This window comes from Letharia lupina, assembly GCF_014066315.1.
Source record: "Letharia lupina isolate WasteWater1 chromosome Unknown contig_12, whole genome shotgun sequence".
Taxonomy (NCBI): Eukaryota; Fungi; Ascomycota; class Lecanoromycetes; order Lecanorales; family Parmeliaceae; genus Letharia; species Letharia lupina.
In genome coordinates, this window is record NW_023502981.1 from 1,745,117 (window position 1) to 1,760,082 (window position 14,966).

Below are 14,966 nucleotides of genomic sequence, written 5' to 3' on the forward strand. Positions count from 1 at the left end.
TCCTGCACGAAGCATGTTTGACAGATTGGTACGCTACCCTACCTACGTGTGCTACGGCTCATACCGTCGATGATGGGTGATCTACTCCATCACCAACACACACCTAAACCTTGGGTGCCCAGCCAACATATAATCATACGCCTCGTTAGCTTTCGCAAGAGGGAACTTCTCAATCATGCACTTGACGCCATGAAGCTCTGCAAAGTCAATCGCTTCCTCGGAATCGAGGGCCTGGCCGGAAGGCCAGCCATGGACTGAAGCGCCCTTCGCGATCAGGGGCCCGGTGTTGACCGTGATCTCACCAATTGCTATCATGGTCAGTGGACCGCCTGTGTGAAATCTGGGGTGCAACTTACGAGCCAAAAGCACCAACTTCCCTCCCGGCGCCAACCCATTCACCAGGTCGCCCATGATTGCCGGAATGGGCGCCGTGCTAACGATCATCGCCGCACCACCCATCTTCGTCAAGGCCTCGGCATGATTCTCCTTGCTGCCATCCACATATACATGAGCGCCAAGATCCTTCGCAAACTTCTCTTTCGCACCAGTACTGGACAGCGCGATGACTTTGTAGCCCATTTTGTTCGCATACTGCAGGGCCAAATGTCCGAGCCCCCCGAGACCTTGGATAGCGACGGTTTCACCGCTCGTAATTTTCATCTGGCGCATTGAGTTGAAGACGGTGACGCCGGCGCAGAGGAGAGGGGCATAGCTTGCAGCGTCGACGTCTGTGGGGATGTGGACGGCGGCTTCAGAGCGGAGGGTGCAGTATTCGGCGACTGTTGTTCAAATCAGCAATCTGAACGTTCTCGTGATTCCGTGGAACATACATCCACCATCGCGGGTCACGCCGTTGATTTGCTCATTCACGCAAGCCTGGTTGAAGCCCCGTTGGCATTGCTTGCAGGTTCCTGTAGTGGATGGTATTAGGCCGATGTTGATGTGGGAGACAGATATGAGCTCCAACCATCATGTCCACCGTGCCAAGCTCCACCAACTCTATCGCCGACCTTCCACTCTTTCTCGTGTGGCCCGACGGCCACGACATGACCAATGATTTCGTGACCCGGGATCCTCGGGCTACCACTCATCAGTACTGCTGCAGAGCATTGCAAAAGTCCATGCGTACAATGGAGTTCCAAACATAGCTTGCTGAACCACAACCTCGGAGTGACAAACACCGCAAGCCTGGACCTTGACAAGAATCTCGCCTTCCTGAGGCTGCTTGGTCTCGATCTCCTCAACAATAAGGGGCCCACCCTTTTCCTTGAACATAGCGGCCTTATGGGTCTTGGGGATTTGAGGAGCCATGCCGATTGATGTTTTAACTGTCTCGACTGAGGGAAGGCTGTTGCGGAGAGCTTCCAATGACATATGTTGTCGCTCTAGTTTCAATGGGTGCTGGCGACGAATTTTATAGCTGGAAAAGGATTTGTAATAGACACCGAGACGTAGAACCGAGCTTTATAATGAAGAGCGCTGATCTGTTGGATATGCTGGTGTTGATTATAGAGCATGCTTGCCTCGGGTGTTTAGTGAATAATTGATCGGTATATCTCTTGTTGAATGCCGGCAGCCCAAGAGGGCGGCCTGAGTGAAGTGGTGGGGGGAACGGCGGACATAAGGTAAGTCCATGGTGCATGACGTTGTCAAGGAGTACTCTAGCTGCTTACCAACCCAGTCATTTGCTGTGGGACAGCAATGATTCTCCCATAGGCTGATTAATCTCTTAGGCTTCTTTTCGTTCCTGAACCAAAATCTGACATGCCAGCAGCAGCTTCGAGACTCGCCAAAAATTCATCTCTGCGGCCGAAAGTCCCGGGCAGCGCTAGTGAAGCCCTAACCCTACTTTCCGAAGGCAGGCCTGTACCCTAGAAGTATTACCTACTTGATCTCGGAGCGCATTAATTGAGCTTTAGGGACTCCTACTGGGCGATCTGTAGGCAATAGGCCCCAAACTGTGCGAACTCCGAAGCAGATTCAAGCGCACTGTCACCCCTTCAGGCTGGGCGTTGACCCAGATCTTGGCGCAGGATTGGCGTCCAGGACTTTCGGTGCAGAGCTCCGTCACAGATATACGAATACGAACGGCCCAACAGATATTCCGAGTTTCAGGAATCATGGTGACGACATGATGCGGCTTCAGCCAGCAATGTTCACGAGGCTTCCTGAGTCTTAAAAGGCAAGACCGCGTCCCAGTTTCATCTCAACTTTAACGCTTCATCAAAAATGAGCATGGGCATCTCATACTCCACTGCCAAATGGCTGGTAGGTCATCAAGCTATGCCCACTCGCTTGAGCTGTACTGACTTGCTTAAAGGCGCCAACATGTTTCCTCTTCGACTTTGCAGCCCAGCAGTATGGCTTGTTCTCCTCTCCCAACATGCTGGACGTCCATAACGCGAACCTATCTTTCTGGAGCCCCATGCCCCACTTTATTGGTGGCTTCTTCTTCCCCCAGCAGCTATTTCAGCTCGCGTGGCTCTACCGCTTGTACAAGCTTGATCCCAAGAAGCCAGTCGAACGCAGCGAATTGGATCAGATCGGTAAGATCCCGGTGAGAGTCATTTTCAAACCTGGACACAAGGCTGACGAAAGTTCGAAGTCGACTTTGTACCATATTACTCCCTCGGCAATATCTGCATCGGCAGTACGTTCTTCCATACCTCCCCACTCTTGATCACTGGCTGATATCTCCTTATCTCTTCAGCTTGGATGATATTCTGGAATACGGAGCAGCTTAAGATCTCCAATATTTTCGTCGTCGTCAACAGCCTGACTCAGCTGTACTATGTCTTCGCCAAACTCCCTCCCATGAATACCAAGTCCACGAGCTCGATTCTTACGAATATTGTGTCCAAGACGTTCGCGGGTATCGGGGTCCTTGACCTCCTTCACAACGGCAGCGTTGCTTACTTCAAGGACGCTCCTGCAACCATGACCGTCAAGGTTTTGACTGGGCTTGGATTCGGCATTGCCAGCGCTGCCAGCGATTGGATTTTTGGAGGATGTATGGTATACGATTTAGTGGCGTTGGCCGCTGGTCAAAGCGGAAGCTGGAGGAATTTGCTGGCGTTGTACGCAGTGGGAGCTGCGGGCATCGTTGGGGCGAAGAACATGGCCAGGTAGGTAAGAGACGTGTCTACTGAAACCTGGGCTGGATCAACGCTCACACGATGACCCAGACCACCGTACAATGGGGAGGATTCTGGATACAAGCAAACAGCAACAGAGGACATTCAGGACCGAGTATGATGAGGATTTAGATTCGTAGCAAAAGTATTTAGGGGATAGCCCGCAGACGATGAAGTTTTTGCAAGGACTGTTAGCACTCTCTCCGCTCACTCTGCTTGATAGCAACCTGAGAGAAGTAAGACCATGCATGACCTGTGAGCTCTAGAATGGAAGAAGAATGTAAATGTGTCGCTATTGAGGTAAAGCCACCGGATCTAGTCGGGATCAGGCAGTTTGGGAATGTAGAAATAGCCTTATCTCGGAGTTATTCTTATCAAACTCTCATGGTGTTCGCCCCCCATCAACTCATGACCACTCAAGACAACGGAACCAGAAGCGGAAGACACGGCGACCATGGCGCAAAAGGTCATGCAGTCAGTTAACAGATTGCCTATCAGACTCCAGATCGTGCAACCTTACGTCAAACCCTCATCCCATATCAAGACATCTCTACGCAAATCCGGGTTACCGTCTTCCCTTGTCCAGGCGTCCTTTTCTCTTCTGAAGGCTGATCATTCAGTATGACCTGAAGCGCTCGTGCCTTCTCTTCCTCTATTTTCACTCTGTTTAAATCTACAGTCTTCATGCATTGACTGACGGCGTTGGGCTCTGATCATCAAAGGCTCGCACTCCTTTCTTTGTCCTGCTTGTTGCAGCATTCAAGTCAGTACTAGTACAGGGTTCTGGTTGACAGCATTCCTATCCGTGTTCATTTTTCATAGTAGCCTGTTGAGGCGCTACTATTCCTCATAAGCTGCGGTATGACTCACCCTGACAGCTTCATCATCCTCTGCAACAACTATTTCTCCAAAGGAGTCATAGACTGTGGTCAGCTCAGCCGCAGCTCGTCTGTCAGACCACATCATCAATTCCAACAGATATCTCTCGACCGCCTCATACCCTCTGATGCAATAGCAGACACATGGACCGCATTCGTCTGTTGCTCCCGCCCTGAACACACCGAACGCTGCAATGTCTCTGTCATCCCTTCTAGGGACCTGGGCCAACCTACCAGAGCACTGCACGCCTAACAGCCAATACCTCGTCAACTTCTCCTCCGCTTTCCACTCTTGCGTACCCACATCCCTCGCCTTTCTATCCACGGCCCTCGGCATCTTCAGCATCATATCATGGCTCTTCGCCCAGATGCCCCAGATCTACAAGAACTATCAACTACAATCTGCCTCGGGACTGTCTATATATTTTTTGGGTGAATGGCTACTGGGGGACTTGACGAACTTGCTGGGTGCCATTTTGACAAGGCAAGCCGGTTGGCAGGTGGTTGTGGCAGGCTACTACGTCTTCGTGGATATTGGGCTGGTCTCTCAATACTTTTGGTATACCCATCTGAAGTCGTCGAGGAAAGGGAGACTTTTGGGATATGGTTCGGAGACCCACGGACCGGACGGTGGCTCGGGAGAGGTTCTAGTCGGTGTTTCGCCGTCTGTTGAAAGTTCGACGGAAAGCACACACACCGAAGACAGAAAACCTGACACAAAAGCCTTAGATACACCCGCTAAGCCCCAAGGTGTTCAAGGTCCGCCGCGAGACATCAGATCTTCTTTCTCCAAAGAAAAGGATACAATGGGCTCTTTCAACCGAACCATCAAGCGTCAGGGCACTCCTTCTTTTGGTCCTTCACCGAGAGCACTGCTACTGATTTCGATGCTCTGCGTCGTTTTGACAAATGCTTCTCCGCTGCATGCACAAATCAAGGACGAATCATCTACAGTTTCCTCGCCAGAATTGGCAGGCCGTATATTCTCATGGTGCTCCACCGTCCTCTACCTCGGCTCCCGCCTTCCCCAAATCTACAAAAACGCACTTCGCCGCTCCACCGCTGGCCTCTCGCCAACCCTGTTCATCGCTGCCTTTTTCGGGAATCTTTTCTACAGCGCCTCTCTGCTCACCAATCCTCTTGCTTGGGAGTCGTATCCGCCATACGGCCTGCACGGCTGGGTCGGTCCGGAAGGTAGTGACAGGGCTACATGGGTAGCTCTGGCTGCACCCTTCTGGCTTGGCGCTGCTGGCGTTTTAGCACTCGATGCGACCATAGGTATACAATTCTTGATATTCGGCGAGGGCGGTCTGGAGAAGTCTGTCCTGACTCAAGACCGCGAAGGCAGAAGTCGATGGCGAAGGGTAAGTGGTTGGATGAGAGGATGGGTGCCTAGTCCAAGTCCTCCTGCTAGCGAAGATGTGGATGAGGGCGAAGGAAGACGGCTGCTTGGCCGAAGGGAGAGTCGCGGTAGTAGCTACGGCGCTGCTTAACCGGAATCTCAGGAGATAGTTGCCTTGCGTCTTTAGGTTTTCTTAGCGTCTTCGCATCTTGTTTACTTGCAGTCTCGGTGAGCATCGCATGGGCTGGCGTTCGCGGAATTTGCTAAGGGCCAGATGCATTCGAAGGTACAGGAATTGGGCTACATAGCATCTTTGACGTTGTATTGTCATACCCAAGTACAGCATCTCACTGTGTTTCAAACTGCATTCTATGGATCATCGATCAATTCGTATCACTTTCTGGCAAATGCAAGAGCCTTTATTCCCTTTCACAGCACTAAGCTAGTAGTTTTTCAGTTTTTATGTTGTCCGAGAAATACCGGTATGGGTCTGCGCTTAGCGCCAGAAACAGTGCAATTGTCCATAGCAGCTTCACTTCATTGTTCGACTTGATTCGCCAGTCGTCATTCGAAACATTGTCTTACTAAGCTCGATGTGATTGGATGTACTTTTGTGTAGCCGACGAAGGGAAAAATCACCGCTTCTCCTCTGCAAATCCCCCAAAATATCAGCGGAGACTGTGGCGCTCGAGTCTGACGCTAGTAACTTGCCAGGAGAAAGGATACTAAAGCAGATCTACGTTGATACTCCTTCGTCGTTGATCTGCCCAATAACCTGTACAGACAGCCAGCATCCGAAGATGTCTTCGACGGAGACCCCATTCATCGTGGTCATCTGCCATGGCTCCTACCACACCCCTGAACCCTACCGACCTTTCCTCCCCGCTCCAAAAGCGCAGAACATCCGAATCCTACCGCCCACAGCTGCCCTCGTCCGACTTCCGCAGAATAAATGTCGGCGACGTTACCAACCCGCATTACAACAGCGATCCACCACCCAGCGGGCATCCGCAGCCCGCCGACGCAGCAGCAGTCCTCAACGAGCTTCTGAGCCAGCTCATCCTCCGATCCGGCAAGCGTGTCCTTCTGGTCCGACGTTCATCGGGCGCCTTTACCGCTACAACGGTGGCTGTCCCGGAACCCCAAGCGCGGACGCGCAAGGCAAAGGGCGCCTCGGGAGGAACCATAGGTATCTTCTCCGAGTGCGGATCCTTGATCCCAATGGGCGAGTCCGTACGCAGCTTCTCTGACAGCCCAAAGACGGCAGCGCGCCCGTCATCCCGCCCTAACCGCCGTTTCCACCTTCGTCTCCCTTGCCCCAACGGGGGCCATCTCGGCCCCTGATCCCTCAACCTTGTGTATAGTAAGATACATCTGAATCGCGTCGGCTTCAATGTAAATCACCGGCTAAATTGTCACATAACCAAAATTCCAGAACCACGCCTCGCCTCCACCCAAGACGGCGCCAAGTTCTTCTTCTTCTTCTCCAACGGCCTCGACGCCGCCACAACAGAAAACAGCCACGGGGCGACCTCGACGGCGTCGCCCGTCCTGACGTCCGTGCTGACCATTGCTTCCGTCCGCCTATCTCGTGACGGAAGACGATAGGGCTTTGGCGCCGGCTTACCGGGATAGGATGCTTGCGGTGCAGAATCTGGAGAGCTGGGGTATGTGTGACGGTGTTTAGGTGTCCGGCGGGGCATTCGCCGCATCTGACGTGGAGGGTGGGGTTGGTTGGACGGGTGGGGTGCTTGGGGAGGGGGAGGGGAAGGGGGGAGGTTGGCGTTGCGGGGTGGTTCTGGGCAGTTGGGTTGCTCGGCTTGCGAGGGATGGGGAAGGGCGTGTAGGTCGCGCACTGTCACAGATGGCTCCATGTGATTGAACCATGCGATCACATAGATGGTCAGTAGAACGATGCAAACCAGGATTTCTGGCTCAGGTGAACGAGTACGTGGCATTGCGACTGCGCTATCTGGGTTACGGGCCCGCCCTCCCCAGCGTCAAAGTCTCCATCACAGGTCAAGAACGAAAATGTAAGCTACATGGGGTCCAACCGAAACGTCAACCAGAGTCCGACACATCCTTGAGCCGTTGGCATCCAGTGCGAGTCTACCCATCTGAGCTCTCTGGCTTCAGGCGCCGAGTTCCTTTATCCTAGCATCAAAGACTTGTCTCATCTTGATGTCCTTGTCCGGACCCTTCCCCTCCGCTCTGGATTCCGGAAGGCCATAGAACAGGGTGTCCAAGCGGTCGGTCTCCTTCACCTCTTCTTCTTCTCTTGCCTTGAGTATGAATTTCTTCAAACTTTCGGCGGTGGAATCATATTCCTTCTCGAGCCTGTCTTGCGTACCGTACTGCGCTGCTGCTTGCACAAAAGAGGCTCCGAATTCCACCCAGATGAGACAGTGTTCAGCCGTCAGAGTACCAGGGGCGCAGCGGAACTCTGGAAAGTGTTAGCATTGCATTCGTTCTGGCTACGAGCCACGTGACGCACCTATGGTCCCGATTTTCTCTTTCTCCTCTGTTGTGGCTTTCATTGTGTTCATGAAGTTCCACGCATAACTCCGAAGCGGAGTGGTCCCCGAACCGGGCCTCTCGAGTGGTTGCATCAAAGAAACGAGATGATCGGGGTCGACACATTCTTGGATGAGCTTGCAGCACTCTGCAAATTCAAGGTCCTTGAGCTTATAGTTGTTGGCTTTGTTGCTACTTGTGAGGTCATGCTCGCGACGGCTGGGCGCCCAGATGGCCTTGAAAGCCTGGTCGAAATAAATCACTGCCTGAGCAACTCTCTTAAGTTGCTCGGAGCTCCAGACCTTGCCTGCTTCGGGGGAAACGTGAACGTGTGTGGCGCAATCTTCATCGATATGGAATTCTCCGTATAGCAGTATCGTGTTCCAGTGATCCTCCACACCTTCTCTCCATGCGCTGTCAGGGTAAAAGTTGAATATCGGAGAGACAAATTCAAGAGGATCTGTACAGTTGTTAGGGTTATAATATCGATAAAGCCACGAAGAGGTGATGACTACGTACATCCCCAAACCGAATCATCGTCAGCTAATAGATCAGGGGAACCGATGGCGTCGTCCGTGGTAACGGTCCAGTGGCCGCTGCTGGTATGGCTGTCGTGGTGTCCAGGGTGGGATTCATGCTCGAAGTCCGCGCGTAGCAGAGCCTTACCACTCTTTTCATTGTAGAACTGAACAAGAGTATCGGCAAAGGCTTTGATTCGCTCGGGCCCTAGAGGTTGAGGCTCAGGACGATCAGACCCTTTCTCCCTCGCGTACACCTCGATCTCGACACCGATCCGGCAAGAGATGCCTGGCATGGCGATGTTGGAAGATCAAGGCGTGACGAGCTTAAGGATAGTTGCAATTTGGTGGCGCTGGGGGAATGGGATCCACAAGTGGAAGAAACTAAAGATGTATGCGTGAAGTGGTTGAACGAGATTCTGCTCTGGTAGTTATGAGAGGAAGGCTTCAACTCTTTACATGAGAGAAGAGTCAGGCAGTAGGAGCATCAGACAGTCCCCTGCCTGAACAAGACAAAAGACCATTGGTGTCAGCTACTCACTCCATATTGTACAGCACAACAGCCGCCATGTCAAATTGGCGTAGCCTCCCTGAAGGTGTCTCAGATCCGTCCTTTTCACTTCATTGCTCAAGGCGGCGGCAAAAGCCGTGCATTCACTTGTCAATTCTTTGTCGGACGGGCGACTATTGGTGGATGGAACCCAAGAAAAGGTAGCACGTGCGTCAAAGCAGTGGAATGAATTCATGTTTGAGATGCAGAGGTAGCGAGGCTGAGCCTTACAAGCAAGCCTGTCTGCCCTGGACCATACTCAAGGAAGCGGCAGCTATGCATTCATCCGTCACTTCTTTGTGTGACTGAAGAGTATTGGTGGATATAAATGAAGAAGTGACGGTACATGCGTGAAACGAAACGATTTTTGAAATGTAAAGATCACGAGGCTGAGCCTCACATGTAATCCTGCCTCGCAGGGTGCAGGTTTACCCCAAAAACTTTACTGTAATTGCATTGACTAACAGTGTGTCATTGATATGATTCATGTCGTGCTGTCTGCTGGGCAGACATCATTCGCGTGCGCATGGTACTGCGTTTCTATCACCCCGATCCTACCGGTTCTCCGATCTCGAAAGCAGCGACCTTGGTGTGTCGAGGTCTCAAGGAGTAATTGCGTTTGATCTACATCCTGGGTATTCGGTCAAAGGCATGCGTACCGTAAGCATCTATTCAGCGTAGGGCGACCCGACCCAAGATGTTGGCCAGCACCCCGAGTGCTCATGTGTGTGGTCCACATGATGACTATTTTGGCTCCCCTGCCTGTTTACAGGAGCAATGCTAGATCGCAGCGGTGAGACTCTGTCAACTTCAAGGGTGGAAAGGGTGTGAGGCACTTTGAAACGCGTTGTTTCAAAACAGGTCACTGCTCAACGGAGCCGTTGGGATGCCTTGCAGTGCTGATCTTGGCGCAAAACGTGTGGAACCTTCCATTACTCTAATTGAGCCGCAGGCAGCGAGAGTGAAGGGATAGTGAAGATGTGGTAAGTGTGACTAGTGTAGCCCGTGCAGGGGACAAAGAGTGAGACAATGAAGGGGCAAAAACGGTTATTAAGTATGGAATGGCGTGCTATGAAATTCAACTGCATCACACAATGACCTTAACAAGTTGACAAGAAGATGGCGAAGGAGCGGTAGCCTGGACCCAGAAGGAGAATTAGCTGCAAGAGAAGGGGAACCTCCTGTATGTATATAGATACCTACTACGTTGACAGGATAGCGTGCCGAGCATCAAAGCTCGATCAGCACTATCTCTGTCCTTGCACTCCTGGGAGACTTGTCCGTCGATGCGACAAAGCCATTGGTAAGATGTAAGGTCAAATGCGGTTGAATAACTGTCCAACTACAAAAGGCGAAACGGTCAATATGGCAAGCGCTACCTATGCAGCCCAAATACCCATACTTCCCAATGTGGACGCTTCCCAGAAGGAAAGTCAGAGGATCCTGCTCGTTTCAAGTTTGTCGGATTCTGTGCAAGAGCGAAATCCCGGGTGTGGAAGCCAAATAGAAACTAGCGTCAGACTCGTGTGTTAAAACACTCACTGTCAACACCGGCACTCAGCAACCCTTCAATTATCAATACCCTGGCAGCGCCATAGTCACGCCCTTATTCTGAAGGTAATTTTCAAGTCCAACGTGGCGAACGGCAACTTTGCCTCAGTACTATACTTGGAGATTTCGGGCTTCCCTCTATGCATGACTCATCACCTATGTTTTCTTCTCATACGAAGGTTATTGTCTCCACACTAACATTTTGTTTGTTTTGTTGTGTGGTCAACTGCAGGAGGAGGCGATAACATAAAATGGGAAGCTAGATGGGCGCTTAGCAACGAGACGCTGCCGCGGGGTTTAATGGCACTAGCAATGGTGGGCGGAATTACCAAGGCCTTTGCACATCTGCCACAAATTGTCATGTCTTATCCTATAGAGCAGGCTTGTGTTGCGCAGCCTGCTATTCTTAGGTAAATCATAATCAATTGTGTGCATTCAAATTGATCTACAGAGTTTTCTGGGACCAAGTCCACGGCGCTACGTTCATGCAAAAGAACCCTGAGAGGCAGAATGAAATCTTGAAAGAGGGGTAGGGGAAGCTGCAGCCTACCCAGTATACACATGAAACCAATCAAGTCCCCTCTCATGTGCTATATCCGAGAACTACCTCAAGTTTCGACCAGAGGTCTGTGGCTTGATCCGCGGCTGCATTCTCCCACACGAGAATCTTTGCAAAACGCACCGTTTTAGTCCTCCATTGTGTTCAGTCTTTCAATGTCATTTCTACCTCAAAATTGCTCATAGCTTGAATCGAAACTCAGGGATATTTCATCGGCGCTTGTCCCACCCAAGACGTCAACACAGTTCCCCACCCTACCACCAAGGATCAAAGACTCGATACAACACACCCCAAAACCTCCACTCATGGCCCCGAATCTTCTCTCCGGCGAAGAAGTCTACGGGCAATCATCCCACCGCCAGTACTCCACGGACACCTTCCCACGCCCATACTTTTTCTACGGCAGCCTGATGGACCCACAACGACTTTCCGAGATTCTACGATCGGACATCAAACATCTCTCAAGCTTGCGACCGGCGCATATCATAGGCTACCGCTGTAAGCTGTGGGGGCCATATCCTGCGCTGGTGTATGCGCCGGATGCGGTCACGCACGGCATGGTCTTGGAAGTGCAGGACGAGAAGCAGGTGGAGCGGTTGCAACATTATGAGACGAGCAATTACCGGGTGCAGGCATGTACGCTACGTTTTGAAGATGGGAGTGAGCCGAGGGGGGAGACGTTTATGTGGGACGGTGAGGAGGGAGAGCTGAGGGAGGGGACATTCGATTTGAAAGCTTGGCAGAGGTTGGAATACGGAGGACACGCGGTCCACGGAGATATTACTGGAGCACGGCAAGCGGAAGTCCCTACGGGAACGGACGTGCTTATAGAGACTACGCCGGGAGCGCTTGATAGAGCAAGGGTCGGAGTGATGAGGACACGGAAAGCTAGTTAGCTCTAAAGTTGAAAGGAGATGAGTGCGTGGATGACAACTCGAGGGGTGTCGATTACCGATTTCCTTCATCCCATCGGTGAGGACATTGCGTGTCATGTCGCCCCGGGGGGCTCCGGCTCACCTCACGCCTACCTCCAGACCTAGGAGGTATCGATATCGTTATCGGCGCTCCACTTCCAGGTCCAGAATAGGCTGGGAACGTGGTTCCAAGGATGTCGCGATGATCCATACCTTTCTCTGTTGCTGCTTGAAGTATGAATCGCTTCAGACCTCGGGCATTGGAGGGATGTCCATTGAGCCATTGCTGCTTGCGCGAAAAAGACTGCGATTTTCACCCAGATGATACAATGCTCAGCCGTCAGAACACCAAAGGCGCGCTAGTACTGACTGAGCTTTCTATTAGTCCCAAACTTGTCAGGCTCCAACGTTTCAAAGTTCCAGTCAAAGGTCACTTAGCGCGTCCGGCGACATTCAGAAGATGAATGTTCAATGGATATTTGGAAAGTGGAGGTCTCAAGGCTGAGTCTTAGAGATGAACCTGCTTCGCGTGGGGTATGTCCAGCTGTCAAACTTTCCTTATCACTTGCTTGATGACAATCCATTGATATGAAATGAGTTGTACTGTTGGAGAAGGTGTCTCCTGGAAGTTATACGAAATTTATGCGCCTCAACCACCAAGTTTGACGCAGAGTTCTGTATCCTCTGTCTCGGGATCTTGGCTCCCCAGTCAGTACCCTCATCTTTGAGTTGTCCCATCATGTAATTCTGGCAGCGTTCCTTTTTTTCTCATTTCCCGCCCGAAAGCTTCTGCTGCAGAAAGCAAAACCAAATCGCGCGGTAGCGAAAAGGTTACAATTAGACAGGCTCCTGATGAGGATTCAACAACATCAAGGACACGATCCATCTTTGCATCCGCCACTATTCACGCTCAGTCTAGTCCACGTCAAGCGCAAATCCTCTCGAACATCGCCCTAGCCCTCTCTCCCCAATTTTGGGGAATTGGCTGCTCTTCAGGCCCAACCTCGTAAAGCTTGAGCTGTGACTGGGTCTCGTTCATTAAGTTCCTTTTTTCAAGTCTGAGTAATTACACGAGTCTAGGTAAGTATTCACCGACTACCATTCACCAGTCTCGTTTTTCAAGTCTCATCACCCACTAGCCCTCATTCCCTCCAGTCGGAGAAGTTGCCGATCCCATTGCCACGAGACTGGGTAGTCACTGCTCTGAGTCTTTCACAAATGTCGTATTCATTGTCTGGAAAGAGCTTCGTCTGCGGCATTCTCAAGTATTCAAGCGGTCAAACCTTTCGTCTTACTTCTGCGTCGCTCTCCTTGGGCCAACAGTGCTATCCTTTATCTACTTAATATCTCATCGAACGTGGTTGGGCTTGAGAATCTCTTCCTAGCCTCCGCGATGCTCGGGGAAGTATGTCATGGAGACTGCGCTGCGTACAGGCTACTCTCGTCGGTCTTCGGAGCAGTCTTAGATTGATCATCGTCTAAATTGCTAAAACAAGCTGCTCATTCCGAAAGCAGATCCATTTAAACATGCTTCATCCGCAAATCTCGAGACTTCATCTGTTGCATTCAGTTTCAGGACGGGGGATTCACGACCTGAGAGAATTCACCTTCGGCATTCTGGGGTTATTTCATCCCCAGTTCTTTCCGTCCTTCCTTCTACAACTCTCTCTCTCCCGGATCAAAATATGGAGCTACTTTGTTCGATCTAGCTTATGCATTCGTCCATTCTTAATTCGTAAGACTACGTCTTCATCTTTTACCTTCATCTTCAGGATGAGGGACTCATACCCAAGCGAATTTACCTTTAGCACTTTGAGGTATCTCAACACCCATTCCTCCCGTCTTTATCTCTGCGATTACATCATCTTTAGTACCAAAGATCTTGTGCAGGGTCTATCTTGTCTCTACCGCTGGTATAAATTGTAATTGAGGTGCTCAATTTTGTCTGTAAGAACTAGTTTTGTACATTGGTAATGATGTTCTCGTCACCTCATCTCTGATATGGTTCACATACTTCCCGGGAATCCAAAACCGGTTCGGTCTGATAAATTCCTCTCTACAAGGGTGAGGGTCTCAGCCTGTCACCTCCCTTCTCAGCGTAATGCATACATATATAAGAGCCTAACAAATCCCCCCTTGCTTCCAAGGCTTTCCCCCTTTCCATCACTAGCAGAGTTCCCAGTTCGGACACCATCAATCATGATAGCTGAACCAATCGGTCGCACCTGCAGAAGCTATCCCTCATGACCTACTCCATGTCTAACGGAAGCATGATCTTAGGCGGCAGAAGTGTTCTTGAGGAGACCTTTGGTACCCAACGTGATCCTCGGATTCGCCTTGACAGCGATGACAACTACTTCTTAACTCACAACTGTACATTCAGCTTTTATCCTCCTTTAAATATAGGTTCCTTTGTTCGAGAACAAGGTGCTCGTTTCTCCGGTATTCCAGGTACTTCCCCATTCAGTTCGGACTTGCAAACGTAGCCTACTGACCACTGTCTCATAGCTAGGCAGCATCACCGAATCAGATCAGTGCCGACGGCACAGTAACGGCGGTATGTCACACTGGCAGACCTTGCCATCGACCGGTCCGCCGAGAATGAGTCTGAAATATCAACTCACTTACCTCATCAGCCTTGAAGCTGCAACCAGACAGCTCCACAGTGCTTCTCAAACCACCATTCAGCTACTTGGGTATCTGAAAGTTTGCTAGAATTCTTTCGGGGACCTCACCGACTGCCTTTCTACACGTTAAGCAGAGTTCAAGACTTTGAAGCCATTCATCCTGCCAGAAAGCAAGACAACCAGTACAGCGGCTGCTGACTCGCTGCTCCTGCCATTGCTTCGAACCAGAACAGAGTAAGAAGCATCTCGTCAATCACATAGCTTCACCACTCACAACCATCAACAGGTTTTGACTCGCAATCATTGACATGAAGATCATGGCAACCCAGCTTCGCCGCACGCTCCACAGCTTCTGGCAAGCAATCACTGGCCTTCCAAA

General features: G+C 51.1%; 6 protein-coding genes across 6 annotated transcripts; 4 read left to right on the forward strand and 2 right to left on the reverse strand.

Moving 5' to 3' along the window:
• Window positions 1-81: 81 nt before the first annotated feature.
• Window positions 82-1,311, reverse strand: HO133_001499 (uncharacterized protein; the record flags this gene model as incomplete). The annotated part of the gene is made up of 4 exons (XM_037292429.1): window positions 82-779; window positions 831-911; window positions 968-1,080; window positions 1,130-1,311. 4 exons carry the CDS (start codon window positions 1,309-1,311, stop codon window positions 82-84), a joined length of 1,074 nt encoding a protein of 357 aa, XP_037151848.1.
• A 918-nt stretch (window positions 1,312-2,229) lies between these two features.
• On the forward strand, window positions 2,230-3,255 carry HO133_001500 (uncharacterized protein; the record flags this gene model as incomplete). The annotated part of the gene is made up of 5 exons (XM_037292430.1): window positions 2,230-2,268; window positions 2,321-2,546; window positions 2,606-2,650; window positions 2,711-3,125; window positions 3,186-3,255. The coding sequence occupies 5 exons, from the start codon at window positions 2,230-2,232 to the stop codon at window positions 3,253-3,255; spliced, it is 795 nt and encodes a 264-aa protein (XP_037151849.1).
• A 333-nt stretch (window positions 3,256-3,588) lies between these two features.
• Window positions 3,589-5,505, forward strand: HO133_001501 (uncharacterized protein; the record flags this gene model as incomplete). The annotated part of the gene is made up of 2 exons (XM_037292431.1): window positions 3,589-3,753; window positions 4,153-5,505. The coding sequence occupies 2 exons, from the start codon at window positions 3,589-3,591 to the stop codon at window positions 5,503-5,505; spliced, it is 1,518 nt and encodes a 505-aa protein (XP_037151850.1).
• Window positions 5,506-6,194: 689 nt separating this feature from the next.
• Window positions 6,195-6,643, forward strand: HO133_001502 (uncharacterized protein; the record flags this gene model as incomplete). The annotated part of the gene is made up of 2 exons (XM_037292432.1): window positions 6,195-6,543; window positions 6,615-6,643. 2 exons carry the CDS (start codon window positions 6,195-6,197, stop codon window positions 6,641-6,643), a joined length of 378 nt encoding a protein of 125 aa, XP_037151851.1.
• Window positions 6,644-7,486: 843 nt separating this feature from the next.
• On the reverse strand, window positions 7,487-8,682 carry HO133_001503 (uncharacterized protein; the record flags this gene model as incomplete). Its single annotated transcript, XM_037292433.1, has 3 exons — window positions 7,487-7,797; window positions 7,849-8,328; window positions 8,388-8,682. The coding sequence occupies 3 exons, from the start codon at window positions 8,680-8,682 to the stop codon at window positions 7,487-7,489; spliced, it is 1,086 nt and encodes a 361-aa protein (XP_037151852.1).
• Window positions 8,683-11,351: 2,669 nt separating this feature from the next.
• On the forward strand, window positions 11,352-11,942 carry HO133_001504 (uncharacterized protein; the record flags this gene model as incomplete). The annotated part of the gene is made up of 1 exon (XM_037292434.1): window positions 11,352-11,942. The coding sequence occupies one exon, from the start codon at window positions 11,352-11,354 to the stop codon at window positions 11,940-11,942; it is 591 nt and encodes a 196-aa protein (XP_037151853.1).
• Between the last annotated feature and the right edge of the window lie 3,024 nt (window positions 11,943-14,966).